The 27,373-nt window shown below is 35.8% G+C and overlaps 3 protein-coding genes, 3 non-coding genes and 1 pseudogene across 7 annotated transcripts; 3 read left to right on the top strand and 4 right to left on the bottom strand.

Annotated features, from left to right (window-relative positions):
• Positions 1-692: 692 nt before the first annotated feature.
• Positions 693-3,990, bottom strand: LOC113718502 (receptor-like protein EIX2). The gene has a single exon (XM_027243403.2). The coding sequence runs from the start codon at positions 3,857-3,859 to the stop codon at positions 740-742; it is 3,120 nt and encodes a 1,039-aa protein (XP_027099204.1). The 5' UTR covers positions 3,860-3,990; the 3' UTR covers positions 693-739.
• A 1,019-nt stretch (positions 3,991-5,009) lies between these two features.
• Positions 5,010-6,831, bottom strand: LOC113718501 (receptor-like protein EIX2; annotated as a pseudogene).
• Positions 6,832-8,186: 1,355 nt separating this feature from the next.
• On the bottom strand, positions 8,187-8,409 carry LOC113719773 (small nucleolar RNA U3). Its single transcript, XR_003455026.1, has one exon. It is a non-coding gene; the product is annotated as a small nucleolar RNA U3 (small nucleolar RNA).
• Positions 8,410-14,147: 5,738 nt separating this feature from the next.
• On the top strand, positions 14,148-16,816 carry LOC113719515 (large ribosomal subunit protein uL22y). Of its 2 annotated transcripts, none has more exons than XM_027244731.2 (7): positions 14,148-14,188; positions 14,344-14,380; positions 14,533-14,573; positions 15,869-16,099; positions 16,179-16,281; positions 16,365-16,432; positions 16,522-16,816. In XM_027244731.2, exons 1-7 carry the CDS (start codon positions 14,186-14,188, stop codon positions 16,561-16,563), a joined length of 525 nt encoding a protein of 174 aa, XP_027100532.1. In that variant the 5' UTR covers positions 14,148-14,185; the 3' UTR covers positions 16,564-16,816. The 2 variants fall into 2 exon arrangements, with proteins under 2 accessions (XP_027100532.1, XP_027100531.1); XM_027244730.2 differs by having other exon boundaries at positions 14,156-14,251.
• LOC113719765 (small nucleolar RNA snoR74) lies at positions 14,753-14,885 on the top strand. Its single transcript, XR_003455020.1, has one exon. It is a non-coding gene; the product is annotated as a small nucleolar RNA snoR74 (small nucleolar RNA).
• LOC113719770 (small nucleolar RNA snoR135) lies at positions 15,222-15,371 on the top strand. Its single transcript, XR_003455024.2, has one exon. It is a non-coding gene; the product is annotated as a small nucleolar RNA snoR135 (small nucleolar RNA).
• A 752-nt stretch (positions 16,817-17,568) lies between the features above and the next one.
• LOC113718993 (receptor-like protein EIX2) lies at positions 17,569-20,678 on the bottom strand. The gene has a single exon (XM_027243947.2). The coding sequence runs from the start codon at positions 20,635-20,637 to the stop codon at positions 17,662-17,664; it is 2,976 nt and encodes a 991-aa protein (XP_027099748.2). The 5' UTR covers positions 20,638-20,678; the 3' UTR covers positions 17,569-17,661.
• Positions 20,679-27,373: the final 6,695 nt, after the last annotated feature.

Here is a 27,373-nt window from a genome sequence, read left to right as displayed (position 1 = left end):
CTTTGCGATTTTTAGTTGATATTTGGTTACACCAACACTTTCTTCGACATGTGAATCAATTTGTCACTATTGATTCGCTTGACGTGGATACGTCAAAGTGTTTGATGCATGGGTACAATAATATTTGTGCAATTTTATTCATAGTTTTTTTTTTGGTCATGCCCTAAATGCTTGAAAATACTTAAATAGACTTAATTTATGAGTTTACTTTTATACTATATGGCATATGCAATTCTCACATAGATTTTCCTATGCCATCATAAGTCGTTCATAATCATTTTTTCACTGTTTTCTTACACTATTATATATCAATAAATGATGTGGATATAAATGTGACATATTTCCCGAAATCTAAGCATGTTATTACTTGAAAGTATCTGAAAAGCATTGCTACTTATGAATTCGCTCAAAATGGGCTGAAGAGAAATTCCTTTTTTTTTAAACCAGTTTTGCTGTTATTTTTTTGTTTCGCTAAGATTTGTGTTATAGAATTTTCTTCTTATGACTTTGTCGCCTTGAGTTGTCTACCCTTTTACGTTTTAGAAAAAGTAGATTTTATGCTTCTTAGGGATCAACAAAGTTACATTTTGCTGCTTATCTTGATTGAATAATTCAGTTTAAAAAACTTGTAGCAAATAATTCTATTAGCATAAAACCATAAAGACACATGATTTTTTGTCAAAGACCAAAAGGAACCAAAACCACAAAATAAAACATTAGAGAAATGCCTTTACAGATGTCATTGCTGCCTTCTCCTGCTAAAGAGATTATCTAGGAACAGAAACAATGCATTGCTCCAGGACCTTTTGAAAGCTAGAGTGCAACAAACAACCAGGAATCCAAAGCCAAAACCAGGTCCTAAACCAGCATAAAACCATAAGGACTCGAGCTGCATGTCACTCTCACTATCCAGCAATGGCTCAACTCCATTTGATGATTTTTCTTCAGAACAGCTATTTGACAGTGGTGCTCCACAAAGTCCACTATTACCTTCATAAATGGATTCATTATTCAAGGTTTGGAGTTGTTTCCCAGTAGGAATTGGCCCTGATAAGCTATTAAACGACAGGTTTAGGTGGCTCAGTGAATATATGATGGATAAACTTGTAGGAATTGGACCTGAAAGCTCATTTCTTGATAAATCAAGAGTTTCAAGGTTTTTCAAGTTGCCAATCGTCTCAGGAATTGTTCCCTGAAGATGATTGTGCGAAAGATTAAGATTCTTCAATATTAGGAGATCCATTAGCTCTTCAGGGATCTCTCCCGATATATTGTTGTGTGAAAGCTGCATTGATAAAAGAAAAGGCAAGGTTGTAGAATACTTCTGTTCCATACCTTGCGCAGATTCTAAAATTCTCCGCTCAAAATAAATTAAGAACCGCATGTGAAAGGATAACATTGGATCATCTGAAATCATGGCACTGAAGTTATTAACACAATGAGGGATGCTTCCAGATAAATTGTTCTTTGCCAAGTCCAACAGCCTGAGAAGCTTCAGTTGACAGAGTTGCAATGGAATACCACTGTAAAAGTTATTTGAGTGAAGTCTGAGATATACAAGGCCTTGTAACTCTTCTCCTATCCAGGAAGGAATGATGTCCTTCAGTACATTATCCCCGAGATCTAGAATGTGCAATCCTTTCAGGTTTCTGACTGACGATGGAATTTTTCCATCCAATTTGTTCTGCTGCAGGTGCAAAGAATGAAGTTCCTCAGAAAAAACCCAAGAATCTGGAATTTGACCGCTGAGACTATTATTAGAGAGATCAAGCACTTGCAAGTTCTGAAGATTGGCCAGGCATGAGGGGATTGTTCCTGAAAATTGATTCGCTGATAGATCAATTCGTATCAAACTCTGTATGACACACAAGGACAGCGGAATTTCACCAGGCAAGTGGTTACCAGAGAGTATGAGATGGTTAAGTGACCTACTGGTGTGATTGTTCACCAGAGGTACTAAAGGTCGTGACAACAAATTTTCTGAAAGATCCAATAGATACATTTCTAATGGAACTGATTCTATTGGCCCTTCAAATTTGTTGGAGTTGAGCTTTATCACTCGGAGAGAACCACGAGATTCCTCAAACTTTGGTAATTGTCCGCTTATGTTGTTGTGTGACAAATCCAAGTCGTCAATTTGTGAATATAAATTCTCAAACCAAGCAGGTATGGTATCAGAAATGCTTGCATTTGACATGATTAACTGCTTGACACTTTTCTGAGTTTGCAGCCATGGAGGAAAACGGGGACCAACAATTATTGATGCTAGCTGAATAGTGTGGAGCTGAAAAGGAGGAAGCCATTCAGGGCTCACATTCAGATGCAAAGGATTCAAGGATACAGACAAATCTCTTAGTTCTGTCAGCTTCTCAAAGTGGATTTCAGATAGCGCACCGGTGAATGAGTTACTAGAAATATCCAACTTCACTAACTTTGAGAGTTGCCCAATACCTGGGGAAACATTTCCACTGAATTTATTGTTGCTCAAATCCAGCTCCCTCAAATGCGACAGTCTACCAAGCTCAGATGGTATTGGTCCAGAAAATGAGTTAAAAGAAACATGCAGGACCTCCAAATTCGTGTACATTTGCAGCTGACTAGGTAAGTAACCATAAATGTTACTTGATACTAAATAAAGCTCCTTCAAACTATTAAGGAGGCAACAAGAGGGATCTCTTAGTATATTTGGCAGCGATGAATGAAACTGGTTGAGGGACAAATCAAGGACCTGCAAACTGCAGAGATTACAGATGGAATCTGGAATCGAACCCTGAAAATTATTTGCTTCCAGATTAAGGATTGCAAGTGAAGTCAGGTTCTCGAGGCAATCGGGGACTGTGCCATTTAAGTAATTGCCACTAAGATCCAAGTGGACAAGATTTTTCAATCTACACAGAGAATTTGGTAGCGGAATTGAAAAGAAGTTGGAAGACAGATCAAGAAGAGTGAGAGAAGTCAGTTGCTCAATACTGTCAGGTATCAAGCCATCAAAGCTGTTATGGTCAAGATGTAGTTGCTGAAGGCTAGTAATGTTGGACAGCCAGAGAGGGATGTTGGAGTCGAAATTGTTCCATTGGAGATTGAGAGAAGCAAGAGATGTGAAATTAATATGTGCAATTGGAGGAAATGTAGTAAGTCCACAGCCTGCTACGTTCAGTGAAATCAGAGAAGTCAGCATGCTGACTGAATCTAACCAGTCATTAGCCTTCCAAAGTTGTATCCCTGATAAGTCCAAGCTCTTCAAAGAAGAAAATTGAGATAGCCAGCTGAGACTATCTACATTCAATCCATAGTCATTGATGAACAAATGGAATGAATATGAGACACTAGGTGCATATCCAAGATGAAGATGCTTCAAGCTTAAAAGATGGCTAAGATCTTGAGGAACTTCTCCCCCAAAACCAGCACTGGAGAGGTTTAAATACTCTAATCTTTTAAGAGATCCCAAAAATGGTGGAATTTGTATGCCTGAAAAGTTATTCATGCTCAAATCTAAAGACTGCAAGTAGTTAAGATTGAGCAAAGATGGACTGATCTCACCTCTCAAGCAGTTATGGCTGAAATTTGCAAAATAATCTTTGTCATCAAAGTATCTCTCACTATCAAAAGATACAGGGTTGCTCAAATCAAGCTTTATGACATGGCCGGTTCTCTCGTCACACCCAACTCCATCCCAGGCACAACAGTTGTCGCCTTTCCATGAAGACAGACGGTCTGCTTTATCGATTAGGCCTCTCTTGAGATCGAAAAGAGCTTCCTTCTCAATCAAAATGCAGCTTAATTTTGAGTAAGCAAAATCAAGTTTAACAACCAATACAAGAGCCAAATATAGCAGAATCACACCCCTAGAAAATGCCATCTTGTTGCTAAGAATATATTAGCTTTGTATGTTGTTTCAGTGCAATTGTTGCAGTATCTGGGTGCTTATGTAGGGAAAAACGATAACTATTGGAAATGTTGATTGATGGAATGGTTTGATAAACTGATAATGCCGTGCGCTACTCTTTTATTGACTTTTTAACCTGTTTGAATTCTCTCTCGTAGAGCTTAGTGATTGTTGTCTTCTCGTTCAAGTGTTGTCAATTTTTTTTGTCAGTCATTTGAAGGACAAAATAGTTGACAAGTTACTTGGCTTTCTTTCTGACACCTAGTTGAGAAATTTGAGGTATTAGAGGATGAGCATCTATATCGGGTGGAAGAATGGTGTGAATGTGATGGATATACTCCTTATAGTATGACAATTAATTGAAAATTTGCATAAATATTTCTATCTTAAAAACTTTGGAAAGTACAAAAACTGTTCTTGAAAGCACATCAAAAAATCTAGAACTATAATACTGTTCCAGTTTACATTAAGTTGAAAGAACATGATAATTCCTCTGAACTTTTTTCTTTTCCGTCCTAAAGGTTAAAATAAATTTCAGCAATCAAGAACGTACAAGTACACAGGACAAGCTTAATGTATGGGCATATTTGTGAAAATAATTTTTGAAAAAATATGACAAATTGTTGCACTTTTTGATATGATGTATATGAGATAAAAAAATGGTTGAAAAATGTGTTTATAATATGAGCAAATAAATTTGTGTATATAATTTGCTATCTAAACACACTCGAGAACACTTGGAAAATATTTGTTTGGATAGAGTACTAGTATTATTTGAAATAATTACTGTAGCACTTTTTTTTGATATGATGTATGTGAGATAAAAAGGTGGTTGGGAATATAAAAAGGTAAGTTGGGAAATGTATTTATGATGTAAACGAAATATTATTTGGGCTAATTTTACTATCCAAACTATGAAAAATTATTTCAATTTTCTAAGAATAATAGAATTAGACTGTTTAAGAAAAATAAAAAGAATCAACAGCAACAGAAAACAAATGAATCGAGGCCCTTGGGCAAGTAAATTGATTGAGCCCTTAGCTTATTGCATTACATGATACACGGGGGGTAATTTACATGTGAGATTATACATATCCCTCAGTCCATTTGCTACCTTTAGCTGTTAAAAACGACCCTGCATAAACTGAAATAGTGCAGCCCGCCATGGCTTCTTGAAAACTAGAATGCAACAAACAATCATGAATCCAAAAACAAATCCAGGTCCTAATCCAGCATAAAACCATGAGAGCTCAAGCTCAATTTCACAATTATTCTCGAGCATAGATTTGGTGCCATTAGATGATTTTTCATCAGGACAGGTCCTCAAGAGTGGTGCACCACTAAGTCCACCAGTGCCTACATATATGGATGGATCATTAAGGGTCTGGAGCTGATTTCCTGTTGGTATTTGTCCTGATAACTCATTAAAAGACAGGTTCTGAGCTCAAAGAATTCAAGGTTGATAAGCTTGGAGGTATTGGACCTGAAAGTTTATTTCTAGACAAATCAAGAGATTCAATTTGTTTCAAGTTGCCAATCCTGTCAGGGATTCGTCCTTGAAGACAATTTCCAGAAAGGTTCAAATTTTGCAATCCAATGAGCTTCATTATCTCTTCAGGAATCTGCCCTGGGATACTATTTTCTGAAAGCTCAATTGTTTTAAGAAACTGCAAGGATCTGGAGTACTTGAGCTCCCGACCTTTCATGGATTCCAACATTCTTCTTTCAAAATAGAGCATAAATTTGATGTAATAGCTCATTTGTGGATCCTCTGAGATCAAAGGAATGAAGTTGTTGAAACAATGAGGGATGCTTCCAGACAAATTGTTCTTGGACAGGATTAATACCTTCAGGCTATTGAGTTGGCAGAGTTGCAAAGGAATTGTACTATGAAAGTAATTTGAATGAAACCTGAGAAACATCAGATCCCACAAATTTCCTATCCATGGATGGATGATGTCATTCAATCCATTATCGCCTATATCAAGAATGCGCAAATTCTTTAGGTCCGAAAGGATGATGGAAGCTTTCCGTGTAGATTGTTCTGCTGCAAGTGCAAAGCACGGATTCCCTCGATAAAACCCAAAGAATTTGGAATTTTCCCATGGAAACTGTTATTTGAGAGGTCAAGCACATGCAAGTTTTGGAGGTTCGCCAAGCATGAAGGGATCTTTCCTGATAACTGGTTGCTTGACAGATCAATGATTATCAAACTCTGAATTTCACATAAAGAGGGGGAGATTTCACCCGTGAAATGGTTATCAAAGAGTGAGAGATGACTCAGTGACAGATTCAAATAACTGTCAAACAGAGGTAGCTGGCCTTCCAAGGAATTTTCGGAAAGATCAACCAAATAAGCTCCCAAAGGAGCATATGTTACCGTACCCTTGAATTTGTTGGACTTCAGCTTTATTACTCGGAAAGAATCATTTATATTCTTCAAATTTTGGCAATCTTCCACTTATGCTGTTGTGTGACAAATCCAGATCGTCAATTCGAGAATACATATTCTCAAACCAACCGGGTATGGCATCTGAGATGCTCGCATTTGACATGATCAACCTTTTCACTCCCTTTTGAGTTTGCAGCCAAGGAGGAAATTGGGGGCCTACATCAATCGATTCTAACTCAATCATTTGCAGTTGAAAAGGTGGAATCCATAGAGGACTCGCTTTGAATAAGAATGAATTTGAAGAGACTAACGAATTCTTTAATTTCGCGAGCTGTTCAAAGTGGACTTCAGATACCACACCACTCAATGAATTATTTGAAATTTCCAACTTTACCAACTCTAAAAGTTGTCCAATACTCGAGGGAACACTACCATTGAACTTATTGTTGCTAATATCCAGCTCCCTTAAGTGTGACAGGCTGCCAAGCTCAGAAGGAATTGTGCCAGAGAGTGAATTAAAAGAAAGATGGAGTACCTCCGGATTCCTGTACATTTCCAGCTGACTGGGTAAGTAACCAAAGAAGTCATTGGATAATGGATATAAAATATAGCTCCTTCAGACTATTAAGCAGGCAGTCAGATGGATCTCTAATCAGAGTCGGTAATGGTGAATTGAACTGGTTTAGGGACAAATCAGGCACTTTCAAACTGCACATTTGACTAATTGAATCTGGAATCGGACCCTCAAGATAATTTGCTTCCAAATTAAGAATGGCAAGTGAAGTCAGGTTCTTAAAGCAATAGGGGATTGTGCCTTGGAAATTGTTGCCATTGAGATCCATGTGAACAAGACTAGTTAACTTACAGAAAGAATTCGGCAGTTGAATTCCAAAAAAGTTTGAAGAAAGATCATGAACAGCAAGAGAGGTGAACTTTTCAAGATTGTCGGGAATTGAAACATTAAAGCTGTTATGATCAAGTTGGAGTTGCTTAAGGCTAGTGGCATTGGACAACCAGAGAGGGATGGTGGAGTTGAAATTGTTCCACTGAAGATTAAGAGAAGTAAGAGATGTGAAATTGATATGTAAAAGAGGAGGAAATGTATGAAGTCCGCAGCCAGCAAAATTCAAAGAAACTAAAGGAAGGAAGGAAGGAAGTTAACTGAATATAACCAGTCATTAGCCATCCAAAAGTTGTACCCCGGACAAGTCTAAGCTTTTCAAGGAAGAAAATCCATCTACCCACCTGAGGCTATCTACAGTCAATCCATAGTCCTTCACAAGGAAATGGGATGAGTATAATACATGGGGTTGTGCCAGGAGTGAATTTGCAATTGCTGGCTTCAGTTTGACTCCTACATTTTTGTTCCAGCAAATTAGTTGAACATATTGTGAGAAGCGGATTCCATCCCGTGTACATATGTAAGTATTGTATATATAGAAATATAAATTGTAGTCGAAATTTTGGACAGCAGGCAGGAACGGTTGCAGGTTCCTGGTGGTTTTGATCATTTTATATTGCGCGTAACTTTGGTTGTACACGGCGTAACTTTGTTTGCATAACGTGTAACTTTAATACAAAAATTTACGGATTCCACATACGTTATGAAAATCGATGTACAACTTGTGATCTGAATCGCACATTTTTTTTTTGGCCAAAATCTGACCGTTGACTGTTCAGGAACGGTCATCAGAATGACCGTTCCTGCCCCTTGTCCCGAAATTTTGTGGTGTAGGTCAAGAAGGAAATTATGGTTTCACTATTATCAATCAACTATGATTAGTTATCAGGAAACTTTCAGAAAAGTCCCTAGATTCTGCAATGAAAACTTTGTGGGAAAACGGAAACCATATCAGGTCAAAAGGTTAAAACATTTAGCGACCCAAGAAAAAGAAAATGAGGGAGGGACGTCTGTCAGACAACTGCAAGACCACCCTAGCCTGTGCTGAAGCAAGGACTAGGAACGATCCTCTACCGCAGTTGCGGCCCGACAAGTGAGCTGCAAGAGCAGTCAATCACGCTCTGGTCAAGCAGTCATATTTCATCCACCAGACTTGGTTTCCTGTCTCCTTAGAACTCAAGGACACAGAGGTACGAGCCTATAGAACAGATCCTGTTCAAGTAAGGTCGTGACCTCTGTGCTCCAATCTCAGACATATTAAGGGTGCATGGCTCAACTAATTCATCGATGTGGGATATAAGACAGAGGATACCATACATTCTCCCAATCTGGCATTTGGTGGAAATGGAATAGTCCTTCACAATCCACATATGATGTTTGCATCTCTGTTCATTGGGTTGCACAAGGGTTGGCAGTCAAATGCTCAACCACTAAGCTATGGATAAGGATGGCAATGGGGCGTCCGCGGCCCCCGCCCCGCTTCCCCCGCGGGATAAATAAAAATTTATTATATAATTTTATTATAGTTAAATTTCAACAAATAATCAAGTACTAAAATATCAACACATCACCAAATTATTATTCATTGTAATTTTACAATTGAAACTTATAAAAATAAGGGCTAATCACATTTTATCCCCTTAAAAGATACCCCATTTCTCAGTTTACCCCCTAACCTTTAATTTTGCTCACTTAACCCCCTTTAGGACAAAATTGCCCTTGCATTATTTTGACTTTTCATTTACCTTGTTTTCCTTTCTTTTATTTCTTTTTCTCTTTCTTCTTTATTTAATTCTTCCTCTTTCCCACAAAAATCTTTACCTTAATGATTGAAATTAAAAAAGAGGAATTGCAGAGATCTATCTTCTCCTTAAAAAATTAAAAAAAATATTCAAATCACTTTCCTAAAATATAATTTTTTTAGCCTTTCAATTCTTTTAATTTTGGGTTTTCCTCTTTCCTTTATAGTTTTTTATTTTATTCTCAAGAAAATATCTTAAGATGAAATTGTGACCTGATTAATAATCATCAATTGAAATTTGTGACACGTGGCATCATACAAAAAATCAAAATTAGTTTTTGATGTCTTTTAAACCTTCACCCAGAAATATGCAATTATAAACTCAAAACAAAAATTTTCGTTGAAATGGAATTTTTATTGGGAAGGATGAAAGAGAGAAGAAAGAGAAAAAGAAATAAAAGAAAGGAAAACAATTTCATCTTATGATATTTTCTTGAAAATAAAATGAGAAACTAGAAAGGAAGGAGGAAAACCCAAAATTAAAAGAATTGAAAGGCTAAAAAAATTGTATTTTAGGAAAGTGATTTGAATATTTTTTAATCATTTAAGAAGAAAATAGATCTTTGCAATTCCTCTTTTTTAATTTCAATCATTAAGGTGAAATTTTTTGTGGGAAAGAGGAAGAATTAAATAAAGAAGAAAGAGAAAAAGAAACAAAAGAAAGGAAAACAAGGTAAATAAAAAGTCAAAGTAATACAAGGGCAATTTTGTCCTAAAGGGGGTTAAGTGAGCAAAATTAAAGGTTAGTGGATAAACTGAGAAATGGGGTATTCTTTAAGGGGATAAAATGTGATTAACCCTAAAAATAATCAAACAAACATTATTTGAATACAATCCAACGTGATGAAATAAATACAACTAAAGTAGTCAAGTTTTACTTTTGGCACAAATACAATCACTAATTCATTATTGTACTTGTGTTTTTTTTTTTTGAGAATAAAATGTTTTGTATTAAGTGTAATTAGGGATTTAGTATAAATGTATTAGTAAATTTAGTATAACTAATTAATAATTTCTATTATTAGTCATATATAATTATTAGTATAATTGATAATATCAATTATATTACATATATTAATATACATTATATAATACATATAACTAATAAAATCATTATCATAAGTTTGTAACAAATTAAATTAAATATTATATATATAATTATATACGTATATATATTTATTTTTATATATACTTTAAACGGGTGGCGGGACGGGGGATGGAGCGGGGGTACACTCCCCAGCCCCATTAGCCCCCCGCGGGGCGGGTGCCCGTCCCCCGCCCCGTTTCTAAACCGGGAGGAAAAAATCCCCCCCCATCCCCCGCTGCATTAGCCCCCGCGGCCACCCCCCCCCAATGCCATCCTTAGCTAGGGACCCATCATTGTCAATGTAGAATGATATTCCAATTCATATATAACCCAGTGGATGAAATAAAAGCATTATAATTCATTGATGGACAATTCTATCAGAGTTTTTGACACAAATAAATCCATTTTCCTAGTTTAATCTAGTCGATTTTCCCCTTTTGTTCTTCTGCTTGTTAATTTCTCAATTTACGGTTGAATGAATATCAAAATCATCCATGGTACTAGTGACCAGCGAAGCAAAAGTTTAGGCAGAAATGGAAATCATTAAAGTTGATAGAATGCAGAAGGGAGTTTTCTTTCGGAAAAAAAAAAGATTATTTAAAAAAAATTAATGTTTGAAGTTATAAATTGATAATTTCTTTTTCCATGTATTGAAAAAATTATTCATGCAGTTTTTGTGCATGTTCCTAGTGTATGTCTAAGTAGAGAAGAACAGAGTGTCCAGCTTGTTCCAAAGGATAAAAAATTTCGAATGCACGAGAAGATGTGATATTTTTCAAATTTACACAAATAAATTCAACTGAGCACTAGAAAAGAACAGTTTCTCATAAATTACTTCCCACAAGTTCTCATCAAAATGTTGTAAACTTTACTACGGGGCAATTCCACAAGACTTTGAGAGACGGTGAAGCTTCAATACTCAGCAAAAATTGTAACTCAATTTGCAAAAGTGTAATTATGTAAAGACTTTTTCTTTTTTCTTTTTTCGTTGAAAAAACTTCGCCACTGAGCACATTGTTCCGTTTGGTATTTCACCTTCTAGTAGAATTTTGGCTCGACCATTATCTTATGTTATGCTAGCTCGTTTAATTCAAGAGCTTCTCCTTAGAATTTAAATTTTTTTTAGAATTTAGATTTTAATATCTCCTATAATAAAGATACATTATACTTGATTATAGATAAAAAGTTTGAATAAAATCCATTGTTTCCCAGAATGGCAACATGTACTCTATTCAGTTTTACCAAGGAGTACGCAATCGAAGACAAAAACTAATAGATATCTAATTAATAGAAGTGTTTCAAGGTAAGAAAATTATAGTAGAACTGAAGAATAATTTAGTGGAGGATTATTCGTCAAGACGAAAGTATTAAACTTTGCCGACATTAAGGTTTATTTGAATTTTCTCACGTGAAAGTTGTCTAATTATGATTTTGCCCTGAAAATAATTTACTTACATCAATTAGCTACCCTTCCTTGCATTTTTTACGTGTAGTAGACACTAGGCATGGAAGAACATGTGCTGCACATTTCCACCCTTCCACCGGTGCAAGTCTTCTTTGAAGTAAAAGAACTGAGGCCACCTTTGTCCCATAAAGGGAGTTTAGTTTGGAGTAGGGTTGCAAACGAATTGAGTCGAGTCAAGTTTTGGTCTAATCGAGTCAAATCTTGACTTAATATTATTGAATTCGAATTCGAGCTCGAACTCGACGAGCTAACAATTTAAAGTTCAAACTCAAACTCGAGCTTGAAAAAAATAAAAAATAATTATTTTATTTTTTAAAAACAAATAACTCAGTGAATTTAGCGATATTGATCATATCTTTACCAGCATACCTACTAACAAGCTCAATTAGAGAGATTTTTATTTTCTATTAATGTTTTCACACAAGATTCATGAAAAGGTTTGAGTGCATTATGGATTTCAATGTTTGAATGGGAACATAGAATTATGGATTTCAAAAGTTGCAAAAATGTCTTGTAGTTACTGTAGGCGGCTAGAAATTTTTCCTTCTTCCTGGAAATTGTTCTCTCTTTTCTCCTTCTATGCTAAAAATTTCTTCAGTTGCATGGCAAAGAAGAATGCAAGTCTTTTGTGCAGTACCGAGTACCTCATACGAGATTCTCTGTAGAAGGATTAAAAAATTTTCATTCTCATCTTAAAGTGCAAAATACGAGGGCAAAAATTCATGTAAAACTAACTACATGAATTGGTTTTTAAGTGTTCTTCATATAACTATTCTATATTGACAAAGTCTCAGACCTTTGAGTTCTTTGCAGATAACGTTAGCAGAATTCAACAAGAACAAATAAATCTAGATATATATGCAGGTCTGCATTATCAGAGATCGAATATACTGACTCTAATGCATGATAAATTTCTCTCAAGGAACAAAAAACATTCTATATAACGTATATGTCCCGAAATTCCGGCATTAAGGATCGTGATTACTACTTTTGCGTTTGTTTTGACCCCAAATTTTTTTAAAAATTTTTCGATTTATAGGATGCCATAGATTGGTAATAGGATGGTAAGTTTTATATCGGGGGTTTAACTTAAAACAAATCAAAAGATTGACATTGAACAATTCCACTACACATTAACGGCATTCTCATTCTTATTTTGATACGTTATTGTTTTATTTTTCTGTGCATTATTTCTTAGTTTTGGCAACAATTGAAAACAGTTGTAGTTAAAAATCATGAAAAATTAGTAAGGTTTCTCCTAATATCACTTAACACCCCTGATGTTTTAAAAATAATCACTTAGCTCCCCTAGCAATTGCAAAAATATTATATTAACCCTCACTTGATACATAATTCACATACACTAGGCATGGGGTAACATGTGCTGCACATTTCCACCGATGCTACAACTTTTTCCACCCTTCCACCGGTTCAAGTCTTCTTTGAATTGAAGTAAACGAACTGAGGCCACCTTTGTCCCATAAAGGGAGTTTAGTTTGGAGAGATTTGCACCCCAAATGAGAATTTTCTGTTGTTGCATTAGTATTTCAATTAGAATTTTGGAATCATTTCCATGTACTCTTAAGACGCTATACTATTTGAATCTTAGATATTTTTTTTATTCTTTGGTTTTAGATGGCAAAATCAAGTGAAAAAAAAATAAATATGGATATATTCTAGCATCGAAGATCAAACTTATTAATACATGATAACTTTCTTCTAGAATATGAAAAACATACACGATAATTGGAATGCTGGAAAAATACAAATATTTAGGGCGATAATGAAAATCAACATTTGCTTCAAGTTTAAATATGGAAAAATTTGTCCTTGAATGTTTTAACGTATTGCGCTGAATCATTAATTAAGTATTCGTCCAATGACCCAGGAGAGTTTGTATACTATGTCGAGGATTCAAACCTCTACAGTCTCCGTACAAAATCTCTTTAGGCTTCTCATTATTCGTAGTGTAGGAGTAGTATAGATTATTACTATTGTTGAAAAAAGAAGAGCGCTGAAAATCTGGAATTGAAAGAAATGTTTTCTTTTACCACCTAATCCCATGCCAAAGTGGTTAATTTTAACTCTACCATCCCAAAAGACAAAAAAAAAAAAAAATCTCTACCATCCCAGCTAAAATGACATCTGTATCCATATAGCCAAAGCAAACACGGGCAAAACAAAATTTCTTAGTGAAGGGCACTACCGGGCCTTGATTCTCATAATGCATCGGCAATACACCTAACCCACACAAAAAGCCTGATAACAAAAGTACACATCATATGGGCTATTGGCCCACCACTATTGTCAAATAGGCTAATAAAGCAATCCTCGCATAGCCAGCCTAACACCCACACAAATTTGACCGTAAACGGTCCAAAGCCAAAGTCCATAGAACTGAACAGACAAGATAGTAAAAGGGTCGTTGGAAAAGGGTAAATCAGTAATCTAAACTAAAATAACCCGCTTTAAAGGTTGTACTCTCAGCTGCATGAATGATTTACTTGGCATTCGAAATTACTAAAAGACTCACCCACTAGGAGACGGACCAAAGTAAAACTGCCCAAAGCCCTTTTTTTTGTTATATATGTAGGAAAAACCCTAGCAGGAGTATTCCCTTCCGTTTCTGCCACCCGCCGCTGAAGCTGGAAAGATGGTTCGCCCGCCCCTCTCCTCCTCTCACAGCTTCTTCCTGCTTTTTTGCCTTATAACAATTTGCGTAATTGTTGGTTTCGTCTTTGGTTTTGATTTTTCATGTCGAATATGCTCGAATTATAACAATATTTTTGGTACTTTGGGGTGCTTTTCCAGGTGAAGTACTCAAGGGAGCCCGATAACCCTACCAAGTGTAATTGCTCTTTTCCTCCCTCCCTTTTTTTTTGTTTATTTGTTTTAAGCTAGATTTTGACTTGGTTTTACATTTTTAGATTTGTTTTAAAAGATTTTATCATCGATTTTTAGGCTTTTGTGCTAATTTTGTTTAATTTTTTTTAAATGCAGCCTGCAAAGCCAGGGGATCTGATCTTCGTGTTCATTTCAAGGTATGGATTGTTCTCTCACTCTCTCTCTGGAATCACTTGAAAAAATGGATGCTTTGATCTAATTATTTAAAGGCCATTTAGTTCTTTTCCTGCTCCATATGTTTTTTTTTGGCTATTTATTGGTCCTGTAGGTTCTTCTGGGGTTTTTTTATGGGACTTGTGGGTAGTATAACCTGATGAAAAAAGCAGGGGCCTGTTGCCGTTTAATATGAATAGGTCTCTCGTAAACTTCAGGGAAATAAAACTTGGCATTGTTATTGGGTGAACCTCTTGAGCTTCATGATCCACGGTTCAGTAAACGATGGCACATTTTGATTATATAGTCGTCTTTCTTTGATTATTAGAACAAACCGAGGAAAACTTGTGTTTTCAACTGGCATTTGGTAGGCTTCAGACTAGCTTGTTTGTCATGGATGTTTTAGTATTAATTTCTTAAATTGATGAACGGTTGTAACCTTGTTTTCAGCTCTCAAAAAATTAATTTTGAAGTAAAGAAAAGCTGGCAGAATGGGAATGTTCTGTCCCTTGGTATGTGGGGAAGATAATTGTTTAGTAAATGACAAGTCCCCGTACCTTTCAACCTAACATACTTTTATGATTCATTTTGATGTGGGTTGGGGTTTTAGTATCCACATCTCGGTGTTATAGAAAGCAGGGATTGTGTGTATCGACGTTGTGCTAATTTGTCATTGCACTTTGCTCGAAAGAATTCTCTGCGATATGAATTTTTTTGGGAAGATTGGCAGTTGTATTTCGTTATCTTGTTGAAAACCTTCAACAATCATCTTCCTGACATTATTATATGTCCATCTTGCTAATCAGACTGGCATATGATGACAAGAAGTAAGCTTCATGTCTTGATGAGCTTTTTCGATCCTTAGCGAACGTCAGTTGCCTTCAGAATTTCCTGGGAGAGTGGGATATCGTTGATTTAGTTTTTGATTGAATACTAGTGGGAATGATTAATAAGTTCTAGTGGGCATTTCAAAGTTGCAACAAAATCTGTTGGATCCACTGTTATGCCCTATGTTCCTTTTTCTACAACTTTATTTGTGCTTTGATGTTGGTTCTTTTTTGGGGCATAGAGATGCAAATCTTAGTTCTTGTGGTATTAGAGTTGTTACCTTGCTAGAGTAGTATGTGTCTTTTGTTTTCTTTGGAACAGTACATAATTCATGATGTAAAATCTGCTATATCCCTCAATGGTGCTACTTTGTTGTTTGGTCTGAATCCTTAGCTAGTTCTTATCCAAGTATACAATCTGAAAGACCGTCTGTACTCCTGTTCTTTAACAGAACACAAGGGAAACAGCGCATGCCATCAGGAAGCTGCCTTTAGCGAAGGCTAAGAGGTACTTGGAGGATGTTTTGGCCCATAAGCAGGCGATTCCGTTTACGCGTTTCTGTGGAGGTGTTGGGCGTACTGCTCAGGCCAAGAATAGGCATTCAAATGGACAGGGTCGCTGGCCTGTTAAATCTGCTAGCTTCATTTTGGATTTGCTCAAGAATGCTGAAAGCAATGCAGAGGTTTGTCCATGCATCCAGAAGTTGTAATCTAAATTTCTTTGTTTTGTACAACTTTGGCAGCGGTTATTTTATCCTGTAGGTGAAAGGCTTGGATGTGGATTCACTTTTCATTTCTCACATTCAAGTGAATCAAGCACAGAAACAAAGACGCCGCACATATCGTGCCCATGGAAGAATAAACCGTATGTCCGATAGATGACTTTTTTTCAGTTTTCTGTTCTGTCCATTATGTCTATTAACCTCAATGTATGATCTTTTTGGCCAGCCTACATGTCCTCCCCCTGCCATATTGAGTTGATTTTGTCCGAGAAGGAAGAGTCTGTCAAAAAGGAGGTAATACATACGTAGTTATATCTTCTTCTTGTCTGGAATTTCCGGAGTGTTTCTCTTCATGTCTAAATTTTTTTCCTTATATTTTACAGCCTGAATCACAGTTGGCCACCAGCAAATCTAGGAAGGCTTGAGCCGTATTTAATGGTGCTTTCATTGGCAATGGCTTTAGGGGATTCTACAAATTTTGAGGCATATTGTTACTTGATGCTATTGGAGGTTGCAAGACAAGTTTTGCTAGTGTTTAAATTCAAAGAGTTCATTCAAACACATACTTTGACTTGTAGAGACAGCTTTTTGTTCTTCATGATTGTCGTCTGGCTTTGTTTGGGTTGGATGTTATGGTAGTGTTGGACTATTTATCAAGGTGCACTTACTGGCTGTCTCTATTATGCTGTCACACCCCTAGGACATGGCAATTTGTTAGGTGCTGGAAGAACTTTTGCAAGCATGATTGAGTGATCGAATTGCTACAGCAAGTACTTAATACATAGTGCAAGTAGTTATAGCCCAGCATGGCTGTTATAGGCGTGGCGTAAAATTTAATTGCCTGGTTTATCCTGATTCATAGAACAAAATATGAATTTAGCCAAAAGGGTCAGTGTTCTACAAAATCTTTAAACTGGTGGTTCGTTTATGATGCCATTCTAGAGGTAGAAGAGTAACATTTGAGGGGGAAAAAATTGCTAAAATATGCTTTTAATATTTTGAATTTACTTTAATCTCAATTTAATATTATTGTTGAACAATTTAATATTGTAACATGTAAAACATTGGCATCCTTCTTTCTTGAAAAAGGGGAAAAAAAGGGCATGGGTTAACTCTGATTATGTGATAATTCATACGTCTTCTCTTCAAAACAATGAGACATTTTTTCATCTCTATTGAATTTGAATGTTTTATGACTCTAATTAGACTGCATGCATATTTTTAATTGTACGAAGAGACTGCATTGTCCCTTCTTGACCTCCGATTATTTTAACAGATTGATGAGTTAATTAATATATCTTTGCTAGTTAAAAACTACATTTGTATTATAAGATTAAACGTCTTCCAAAGCTAATGCTCTATGTGTTGCGTTGCTTGGTCGTCCCTGTATCTTATAAGAAATTTTTGTCGTTTGGCTGCAAGCCAAAAAGGAAGTGGAAATGCCTTATTTATACTTTATTATTTTACAATAAGATGAAGCATACATCCTGGTTTTCAATAATTCATGATGCATGTAAAATCAATCAACCAAACTTCCTTTTTAGCAATGCAATTTCTACCCAAGCTTTATTCAACAAGCTCTCCAGAAATCCGAAGTATGCATAGCGCCATGACTTTTTGAAACATAGGACACTGAAGAATCCCAAGAGTCCAACAGCAAAACCAGGTCCCAAACCAGCATAAAACCAATCAAAATAAGACTCCTTGCCATCCTCATGATCACCATCAGATTCTTCGGCATTTGATTCACCATCAGATTCATCGGGGCAGCTTTTGTTCAGCGGTTCACCACAAAGTCCACTGTTTCCCATGTAAATGGTTGTTGGGTCGTCTAATGTCCGCAGTTGACGTCCGGATGGAATTCGACCAGTTAGCTTGTTGAACGACAAGTTCAGGCAGCTCAGAAAATTTAAGTTCGACAAACTTTGAGGAATTGGACCGGAAAGGTCATTTTTGGATAAATCTAGAGACTCAAGATGGCTCAAGTTCCCAATGTTTTCTGGGATTCTTCCACTTAGATGGTTTCTAGATAAATCCAAACCCTGCAATCCAACTAGAGACATTAACTCGACAGGTATTTCCCCACTTAGTTTGTTTCCTGAGAGCCCCATGAATCTAACATATGGAACAATGCTTGAGGTGTAGTTCAACATTCGTCCTTTGATGAAAACTGAAAGTTCTTCACTATAGGTACCTGACAGAGTCATTAGAGGCGTGACATAAATGCCGACATAAATATTGTCATTGCTGTCCAATTCTGTCACTGTCATTGCTGTAAAGTTGTTGAAACAGCGAGGTATATGTCCAGTTAAGTTGTTGTCTTTCAAATTTAAAACCTGAAGGGATGATAATTTGCAGAGGCTCACGGAAATGTCACCGTGGAAATTATTAGATTCAAGCACAAGGATCCTCAGACGAGATAGTTCATCCCCAATCCAAGATGGTATAATGCCTTCCAGTCCATTATTTCCAAGATCCAGGTACTCCAATTTTTTCAGATGTCTGAGAGAGAATGGGAGCATCCCCGTAAAATTGTTTCGGTTCAAGTGCAAAGACTGGAGAACATTGAGATGTCCCAGTGAAATTGGAATGTGCCCGTAGAGATTGTTGTTTGCCAGAAGTAGCGCACCCAACGTTTTAAGCTTACCAATGCATGAGGGGATCCTTCCAGAGAGCTGGTTGTTAGAAAGATCCAGGACAACAAGCATTTGTAAGCTGCACAACGAATCAGGGATGCTGCCGATGAAGTGGTTATCACTGAGATCTAGTACTCGAAGAATATCCAATGTCATGTTAATGTCGGGGTGTGGAATAATCCCTTGCAGTGAGTTATTTTTAAGATACAATCGAGAAATGTCTGTTGGTAACAATTGCAAAGGCCCCTCGAATTTGTTGGACTCCAAAAAAAATATTTTGCGAAATTCATGACCACTGTTGCCTTTGCACACGGGTGGTTTTCCCATCATGTGATTGTTGGAGAAATACAAAGATTTTATACCATGACACTGTCTCTCAAACCAATCTGGGATAGTATCTGAGATGCTTGCATTTGACATGTCCAGACTTTCGACTCTTTTCTGAGTTTGAAGCCAGAGAGGAAATTTGGGCCCTATCTTCATGGAACTCATATCTATAGTGTGAAGCTGGAATGATGGGACCCACGAGGAACTCACATTCAGAGCGAGTAGAGTGGAGGATAAGCTTAATTCTTTCAGTTGTGCGAGTTGGGCAAAGTGAATGTCACGCAACTCCCCACTCAATGGATTGTCAGATAGAAACAAGGATTTCAACTCACTCAGCCTCCAAAGAGAGGATGGAATGGTACCATTGAACCCATTGGAACTGAGATCGAGTTCGGTGAGTTCTCGAAGTTGCCCAATCGCACTTGGGATTGGGCCTTCAAAGCTGTTATCTCCCATGTGCAGTACGGAAAGAGAAGTTAGGTTGCCTAGGCTGAAGGGGAGCGGGCCTTGGATTTGGTTATTACTCCAGTCCAGATGGACGAGATTTTTGAAAGTGAAAAGCGGATCGAGCAGTGAGGTATTGAATCGATTGCCGCTAAGATCGAGGTAGCTTAGTGAAGTCCAGTGCTGAAGGCTGTGAGGAACTATTGGACCGAAAAAACTGTTGCCGCTAAGGTCGAGATGAACGAGTGAAGTTAAATTAAACAACCAGAGAGGGATTGTGGAATTAAATTCATTGCCTCCGAGATCAAGTGAGGTAAGAGATGTGAAATTAAGGTGTGCAATATAAGGAAAGGAATAAATACCACAATATTCTAATGTTAAAGAAGATAAGAAATGAAGTTTATTAAGTGCTTGTAACCAGTCCTGAGCCTTTCCTAAGTCCGCTCCCGAGAGGTCCAAATGTTTCAAGGAAGAAAGACTAGTGGCCCACCAGAGACTCTTAGTGGACAATTGATAACCACCTATATCGTAACTAAAAGTTAAAAGTTTTTTACCAAGATCGAGATATTCTAAGGCTGAGAGATTTCCTAATTGGGGAGGAATTGTCCCACCGAAACCTGCATTAGAGAAGTTCAAATATCTCAAATTTTTCAAGGATCCTATAAATGTCGGGATTCGAATTCCTGCAAAATAATTCGAACTTAAATCCAAGTAATGCAAATGCTGCAAGTTCACTAACGAAGGACTTATCTGGCCTCCCAAGCAAGTTTCACCATAGATAGAGACATAATTGAGTGTGTTCCCAAAGATCAATCGAGCACGATCAAAAACAACGTTATTACGCAAATCAAGTTTCACCACATGCCCAGTGTTCCTGCTGCATCCAACTCCTTCCCATGAGCAACAATCTTGTCCGGTCCAAAATGCCAAACGATTTGAGTTGTCAATTAAACCTTTCTTAAACTCGAGGAGAGCTTGTCGCTCGTTCTCAAAACAGCTAACATTTGAATATGCTCCTGCGTGAAGACTAAGAACAATCTTACTTGCCAAAAAGACAAACCATAACACAATGAATGGAGTGAATTTGATCATATTGTTACAAGTTAACAGACTCGATCTTTAGAGATGGTTTTTTTTTTTTTTGGCTACTAATCAATGCTTTCACACAATATTCATGAGGTGTTTTGAGTGCGTCGAGCAAAAATCAGAAAGCCCCTACTTATAGGTCGAAAGGGTGCATGACTAATTAATGTTACTGTTGTATGTCACTATTAGCCGTTGTAACAACTTTTTCCACACTTCCAACGAAGTACTTTCTCCGTGTTTTTCCTTAGGCTTAAATTTGTCAAAAAAAAAAAAAAAACTGAAAGACTTTGGTTTGGAGAAATTTGCATTAGTATTTCAATTAGAAGTTTCGAATTTTTGCGTGTGCTCTTTAGATACTAAAAATCATTTGAATCTTAGACCTTTTCATTATCTGCTTTTAAATGACAAAATCAAGTGGAAAAAAAAATGAAGAATAATATACATGATAACTTTCTTCCAAACTATGAAAAACATACTGAAAAAAACTCATGTTTAGGACGATAAACAAAATTAAAAACAACTTGGCTTCAAGTTTAAATCTGGAGAATTGTCCTTCCTTTAACAAGTCGGCTGTCTTAGTTTTGAAGATGGACTGTCAAAGTTCTTTATTCGCAAAATTGAAAATTGAAAAGTTCTTCACTTCTTCCTCTTTTTATTTTCAGTTTTTATCGTTTGCTTCTTTTTTCTTTTTCTTTTTTTTTTCACATCCACTAAGAGATTCATTAAAATAGTCATACAAATACAATTGTATATCAATTTTTAGACGTATTAGCTACTCATCAATGGTAACCCTAGCTTTAGGACGGCCAAAAGAGTAGCCAATGCCAGCATAATCGCACCAAGTTGCCCTGTATACCTGTCTGGACTGTCATCTCCGAAGACTTGGGAGTCTACTTGGGATGTCTTTTGTTGAAGATAAGGAGAATATACATTTGTTTTTTGAAGAAAGAAAGCACAACTACTCAATTATGTACATAAGTTGTCCATAACTACTTAATTATATGACACTTCTACTACCAACAAAATAGTAGGCTGAACAAAAGGTTGGTAATAAAAGCTACTGCCGCTTCTGGTAGTGTTGGAATCGTCAAAGCATGCTTAGACAATTCATTACTTGAGGAGAATAGAGTTCATAAGAACAGAAATTTCATGACTCTCGAATCAAGACCAAGTCGTCGTTGGCTATCCAGTCAGATTCAGCCAGGTTTCATGAAGTAACAATAAGGAGAAGCGACGGCTACCAAGCAAGACTGACGATTATATATATATATATATATATATATATTTTGAAGAAAGAAAGCATAACTACTTAATTATGCACATAACTTGTCCATAACTACTTAGTCCAAGTCGTCGTTGGATGGTTTCATGAAGTAAAGAGTGGTTTCTTGACTCTTGAGTCAAGTCTAAGCTTTCGTTGGCTATTACATTCAGCCAGGTTTCATGAAGTAACAACTGGGAGAAGCAACGACTACGTACCAAGCAATAATATCATGACTCGCGAGTCAAGTCGTTGTTCTACAATGTAACTCTTTGAGATTGAGCCAATTTCATGAATGAAGTGACAACTCATAGAAGCAAGATTGGCAACTTGGTCCAAACCAATTGGATGGTTCCTCTTATTTTCCATTACTTTAAGTGTTGAAGATTTTGGAAAGATTAATAGATGGTGATTTATATTTTATTAGGTCCATACGTTTTAAGATTTCTAATTGACATTTGGCTACATTGACATTTTCATTACAAAATGTGAATGGTCTTGAAATAATTAATATGCTTGAAAAGTATAGGATTAAATGCAGAAAACCTCCATAAACTATTACAAGCACGCCATTGGCTATCCAGTCAAATTTAGCCAGGTTTCATGAAGTAACAATTGGGTGAAGCGACAGATACCAAGCAAGATTGACAATTTGATCCAGGGCACCCAAACTCATTGGGTGGTCCTATTATGCCAGTGTTGAAGATTCTGAGAAGATTGGTGAATGATGATTCATACTTTATTACGTCCATAAGTTTGCGATTTCTAGTTGATATTTGGCTACATTGACATTTTTCTGTAAATTGTGAATCAACTTGTAATTATTGATTTGCTTGAAAAAGATATGCCTAAGTATTCTATATATGAGCACAATAATGTTGGTGCAATTTTATTCCATAGTTCTTTTATGCCCTAAATGCTTGCAAATATTTAGGCAGGCATGATTTATGAGTTTATTTTTAAACTATGTGACATATGCAATACACAAATAGATTTTCTTATGTCATCATACGTCATTCATCATCTTTTTTTTTCAGCATTTTCTTACATTTGTACATCTCAATAAATAATATAGATATAAAACTTAAAATCTAAACAAGTTATCACTTGGATAGGAGGCCAATGCGATTGTATTTTCATTTGGTTTGATACGATTATTATACTTGTTATATTATTTGGTATATGAAAATATTATAGTGTTGTACTCTTAAAAAAGTTGATGTATATAAAAAAAATATTTCACATATATTCTATACAACAATTAATATAATTATGTACTAAAAATCATAACACGTACAAAAGTTAGACAGAACCAGACAATTCCTCACTCAAGAGTGTCCAAAAATGGATCAACAAAGTTACATTTTGCTACTTGTCTTGATTGACTAATTCAGTTTCATAGCTGGTTCTTGAAAAGATCTAAAATACGAAGAACATGTATGTTGCAGAAAAAATCGGGGATGCTATCATTTCAAGTGGTTATCGCCAAGTTGAAGCGTGTGGAGAGCATCAAATGTCGGTGAGTTGCTTTCGAAACTTTTTTATTCATGATTGCTTTTGTTTTGCGTTATGTTTTCTCCATGCAACTTGGCTTCCTGGGATCCAGGCCTTTTCAGTCCAGTTCTGTCCAATTATATAATCTGACAATTATTCGGTGTGTGAATTTTGTCACTTAAACCGCAAAACTTCTTTGAATTGTTCTTTTGTACGTTAACGTCAAGGAAGTTCACTCGCATTTTCCATTTTGGGCTTCTTTTTTCCAGACTTTTTTTTTTAATCTGCAGATCTACTATGGTTTCCATTCCGCTTTTGGTGGTGTGTACTGTGTACATAGTCCATAGATTAACTAAACAAACAATTCATAACAAACAAAATAGTAATTGAGGGTGATTACTGAAAAAAAATATATATATATATATAATGGGTTAAATTACATGGAGAAAATTCATAAAAACAATCTCATTTTTATGTATATTTTGAATTTTTGAGTTTGTTAAATTTTGTGTATTACTCAGTTATAGTTACTGAACCTAAGGAAACAAAAGAGAATTAAAATATGATATTTATGAAGGAGAAAATATATAATATAATAAAAAGTGTGACAGAAAGTTGAATAATGAGTGAAATAGAAGATCGGTTTAAATTTTTTTTTTATTTTTTACTGTGTTAGTAGTTATTTGATAGTAAGGGGAAAAAATTAAAATATAATATTTATAAATGAGAAATAGTAATATAATAAAAAATGGGACCGATAGTAAAACAAGAAGTAGGACAAAAGTTCCATTTCGAGAGTAAAGCAAGTACATTAGATTGTTGGTAAAAGTCCAAAGGCCTATAATTTCTTCTTGCTCTGAACCATTGCTAAAATCCTATAGGGCTAGAATATAAGTAGTTAAACTTTTGTAACACACCCTGTTAGATATTAGGTTAATTAAATTGAACTCTCTTGAGGTTTCGCCAATTTACCAATCAATGCTTGAGATTAGGTCAAATTACATTCACCCCTCATAACTAATGTCATCTTGATTTTACCGTTAGATTCTGGAGAATGACAAAATAATCCTTTACCCAAATGCGTTGACAACTAGCCAAGTTTCATTGGACGAACCGGAGAAGAAAATGAGGAGTCAAAGGAAATAAAAAAATGTAACAAAAAAAAAGAAGAATATTAATAAAGAAAAAACCTATATGCTTCTTCTGCAAAAATAAAGGAAAGAATAATGCCTTCCCACTTTATATCTTTGTTGGTAAACGGAAAAAGAAAGAGAAAACAAAACAACTAAAGGAACAAATACATTACCAATGACCTTCTTAATATATTTTCTAGTTCGACTTAGTAAAATATTATCGGTTACCAATCAATCTAAAATTGCTAGAACTACATCTGGATAATGATCTCAAGCATGCATGTCTTGGTGCATAGTTGTCTCCTCAATTATTGTACGAGGCATGCGAGAAAATGTGCTACACGGTTGGCTGTTAAACGACAGAATTTAATAATTCCAAATGCTGCAGGTGTGAGTCCTGGAAGATGGACAATTTGGTCCGAATACGTCGTTGGATGGTTCCTTTTAATTTCTCAAAAGAAAAATTTCATGACTCGTGAGTCAAGTCGTTGCCCTGTGATGTAACTGATGGTTGGTTATTCTTTGAGTCAAGTCGTTGCCAATTTCAGGAGGTGACAACTCATAGAAGCTATAGCTACCAAGGAAGATTGGCAATTTGGTCCAAGTACATTGGGTGGTCCTTTTATTTTCCATCACGCTCTGATTCTGAGAAGATTGATAGATGGTGATTTATATTTCATTGCATCGATACGTTTGCGATTTTTAGTTGATAGTTGGTTGCATTGACACTTTTCTACGAAGTGTGAATCGACTTGAAATAATTGATTTGCTTGAAAAGGATACGGTTAAATGCAAAAAATTTCCACGAATTATTACACTAATTGCACTTTACAGCCTAAAATATTTTAATAAGCACTTTACACCCTCAGTGAACTTAAAAATAACATGAAAATTAATTTCATCTAAGTAATTGATGAAATGACCAATTTATCCTTCGTCAAAAACTTAAGTGGCAATAATACTATATTGGTGGGAAGGATTACTACTTTAAATAGACTAATTTTTACTTTATAACAAAAGTCTAATTATTAATGTATAAAAAAAATATAGTACTGCTTCACATTGACTGAGAATTAAAACTATTGGGGTCTAAAGGGGCAAAATATGAAAATATTGAAGTGCATATGTTGCGTGTTAGATATAAAGTTTGTAGATATTGGATTTAATATTACCATTTTGCTAGAATAGATGCACAAAAAAATAATTTACGTTATTGCTGCACGTCTATTATATAATATCTTGTGAGATGCTACAAATTTTGCACATTTTCACGAAAGTGCTTTCTCCGCACTGTTCCTCAGTGATTAAATTCATTCACCAAAAAGTTGCATGACCAGATAAAACGCAAATCTTCTTTGAAGTTCATCAACTGAGCCCACCTCTGTCAATGAGATTTTTCTGCAAATGCATTATTTTTTCGATTGGAAGTTTCCAATCATTTCCACTTGCTCTTGAGACAAAAAAAAAATCATTTGAATCTTAGATTTTTTTATTATTATTTTGCTCTAGATCTTTTATAAAATCAAATGAAAACAAATAAACTTGGATATATGCACGGTGTGGAGAATCGAAATCACCAATACATGATAACTGTCTTCCAAAATATGGAATAACATTCAAGATAATTGAACTAAAAGAATGCAACAATTTAGGACGATTAATGTCTACAACATTTGCTTCAAGTTTAATTTTGGAAATATTCTCCATTTTAACATTTGGGAACTCTTTGTTTCGGGGAAACAATTGTAAAGTTCTATTTTGGTTAGCTGTTATCATGTACATCATGTCCTTTTTTTTTATCAGCAACGATACATTTGTATAACCTACTTTATCCTAATCTAGGGGAGGGGGAGTCTAAGGAGGCTGTTGTAGAGGCTAGTGAGTATACAGACCCAACTAGACCAAGGGAGTGCTATGATACAATTCTTAGATTTTTTTCGTTGCTGGTGAGGTTTGAACCCTCAGCAACAGCCCAATGAGGGACTTAAGTCCCTCCCTGGTGGCCATTGAGCCATTGGCCCAGTGGTTATGTACATCATGTCCTAATGATGCAAAAATTGGGTTGGCATGTCTTCTCTTCTGAGGCCTGTGATAGCGTCAGTTTAGATGGGCCTATTATGAGCAAGGATGAGGGGCAGGAGCGGTCATTAGATGGACCGCTCTTGAGCTGTTCACGGTCAAAATTTGGCTAAAAAAAATTATACAGTCCAAATCACTTTTTGTACCCCATTTTTAACAATGTGTGTGTGGTCCACAAAATTTTGTTCTAAAGTTACACGTTGTGCAAATAAAGTTACGCCGTATGCAAATAAAGTTACCCAATGTGCAAAATGCACAAAATCGCTAGAAACAGTTGCACCTGCCATGGTCCTATGAGCAACGTTCTGAATTTAAAATCTAGGTCTATCTGGGCTTTGTATTGTACAGTTATGAGGCCCAAAAAAATTATTTACTGTTTAATTGTTATCATGACATGTTTTAAGAAAAGTTATTAAAATTCCTTTTTTTTCTCTAGCAGGAAGAGTGGAATATAAAAAGTAGGGTAGAAGAATGGAAGTAAAACTTAGGACCTCTAGTGTTCAGGTTTCAACTTTAACTACTAAATCAAGATTTCATTGGCAAAAGTAATCAAATACTTATATATTAATGTTGTCAACTATTTGGTGATGTATCCAAATTGTTATCGTTTATATGGTGGAACCCAAAATAAACAATTTAGTACGAAACATTTATGCAAAAGAGAAATTTAATAATGCTACACCACTGGCTCCTTGTTCTTTGAAATATATATATAGACACACACATATATATATATATAAAGATGATGGAGTGTCGTTAAGAAATGTTGGTACAC

Source organism: Coffea arabica, chromosome 11e (assembly GCF_036785885.1).
Source record: "Coffea arabica cultivar ET-39 chromosome 11e, Coffea Arabica ET-39 HiFi, whole genome shotgun sequence".
NCBI classification, from domain to species: domain Eukaryota; kingdom Viridiplantae; phylum Streptophyta; class Magnoliopsida; order Gentianales; family Rubiaceae; genus Coffea; species Coffea arabica.
Note: the sequence above shows the minus strand (reverse complement) of the source record. Positions and strands in the feature narration are given on the sequence as shown.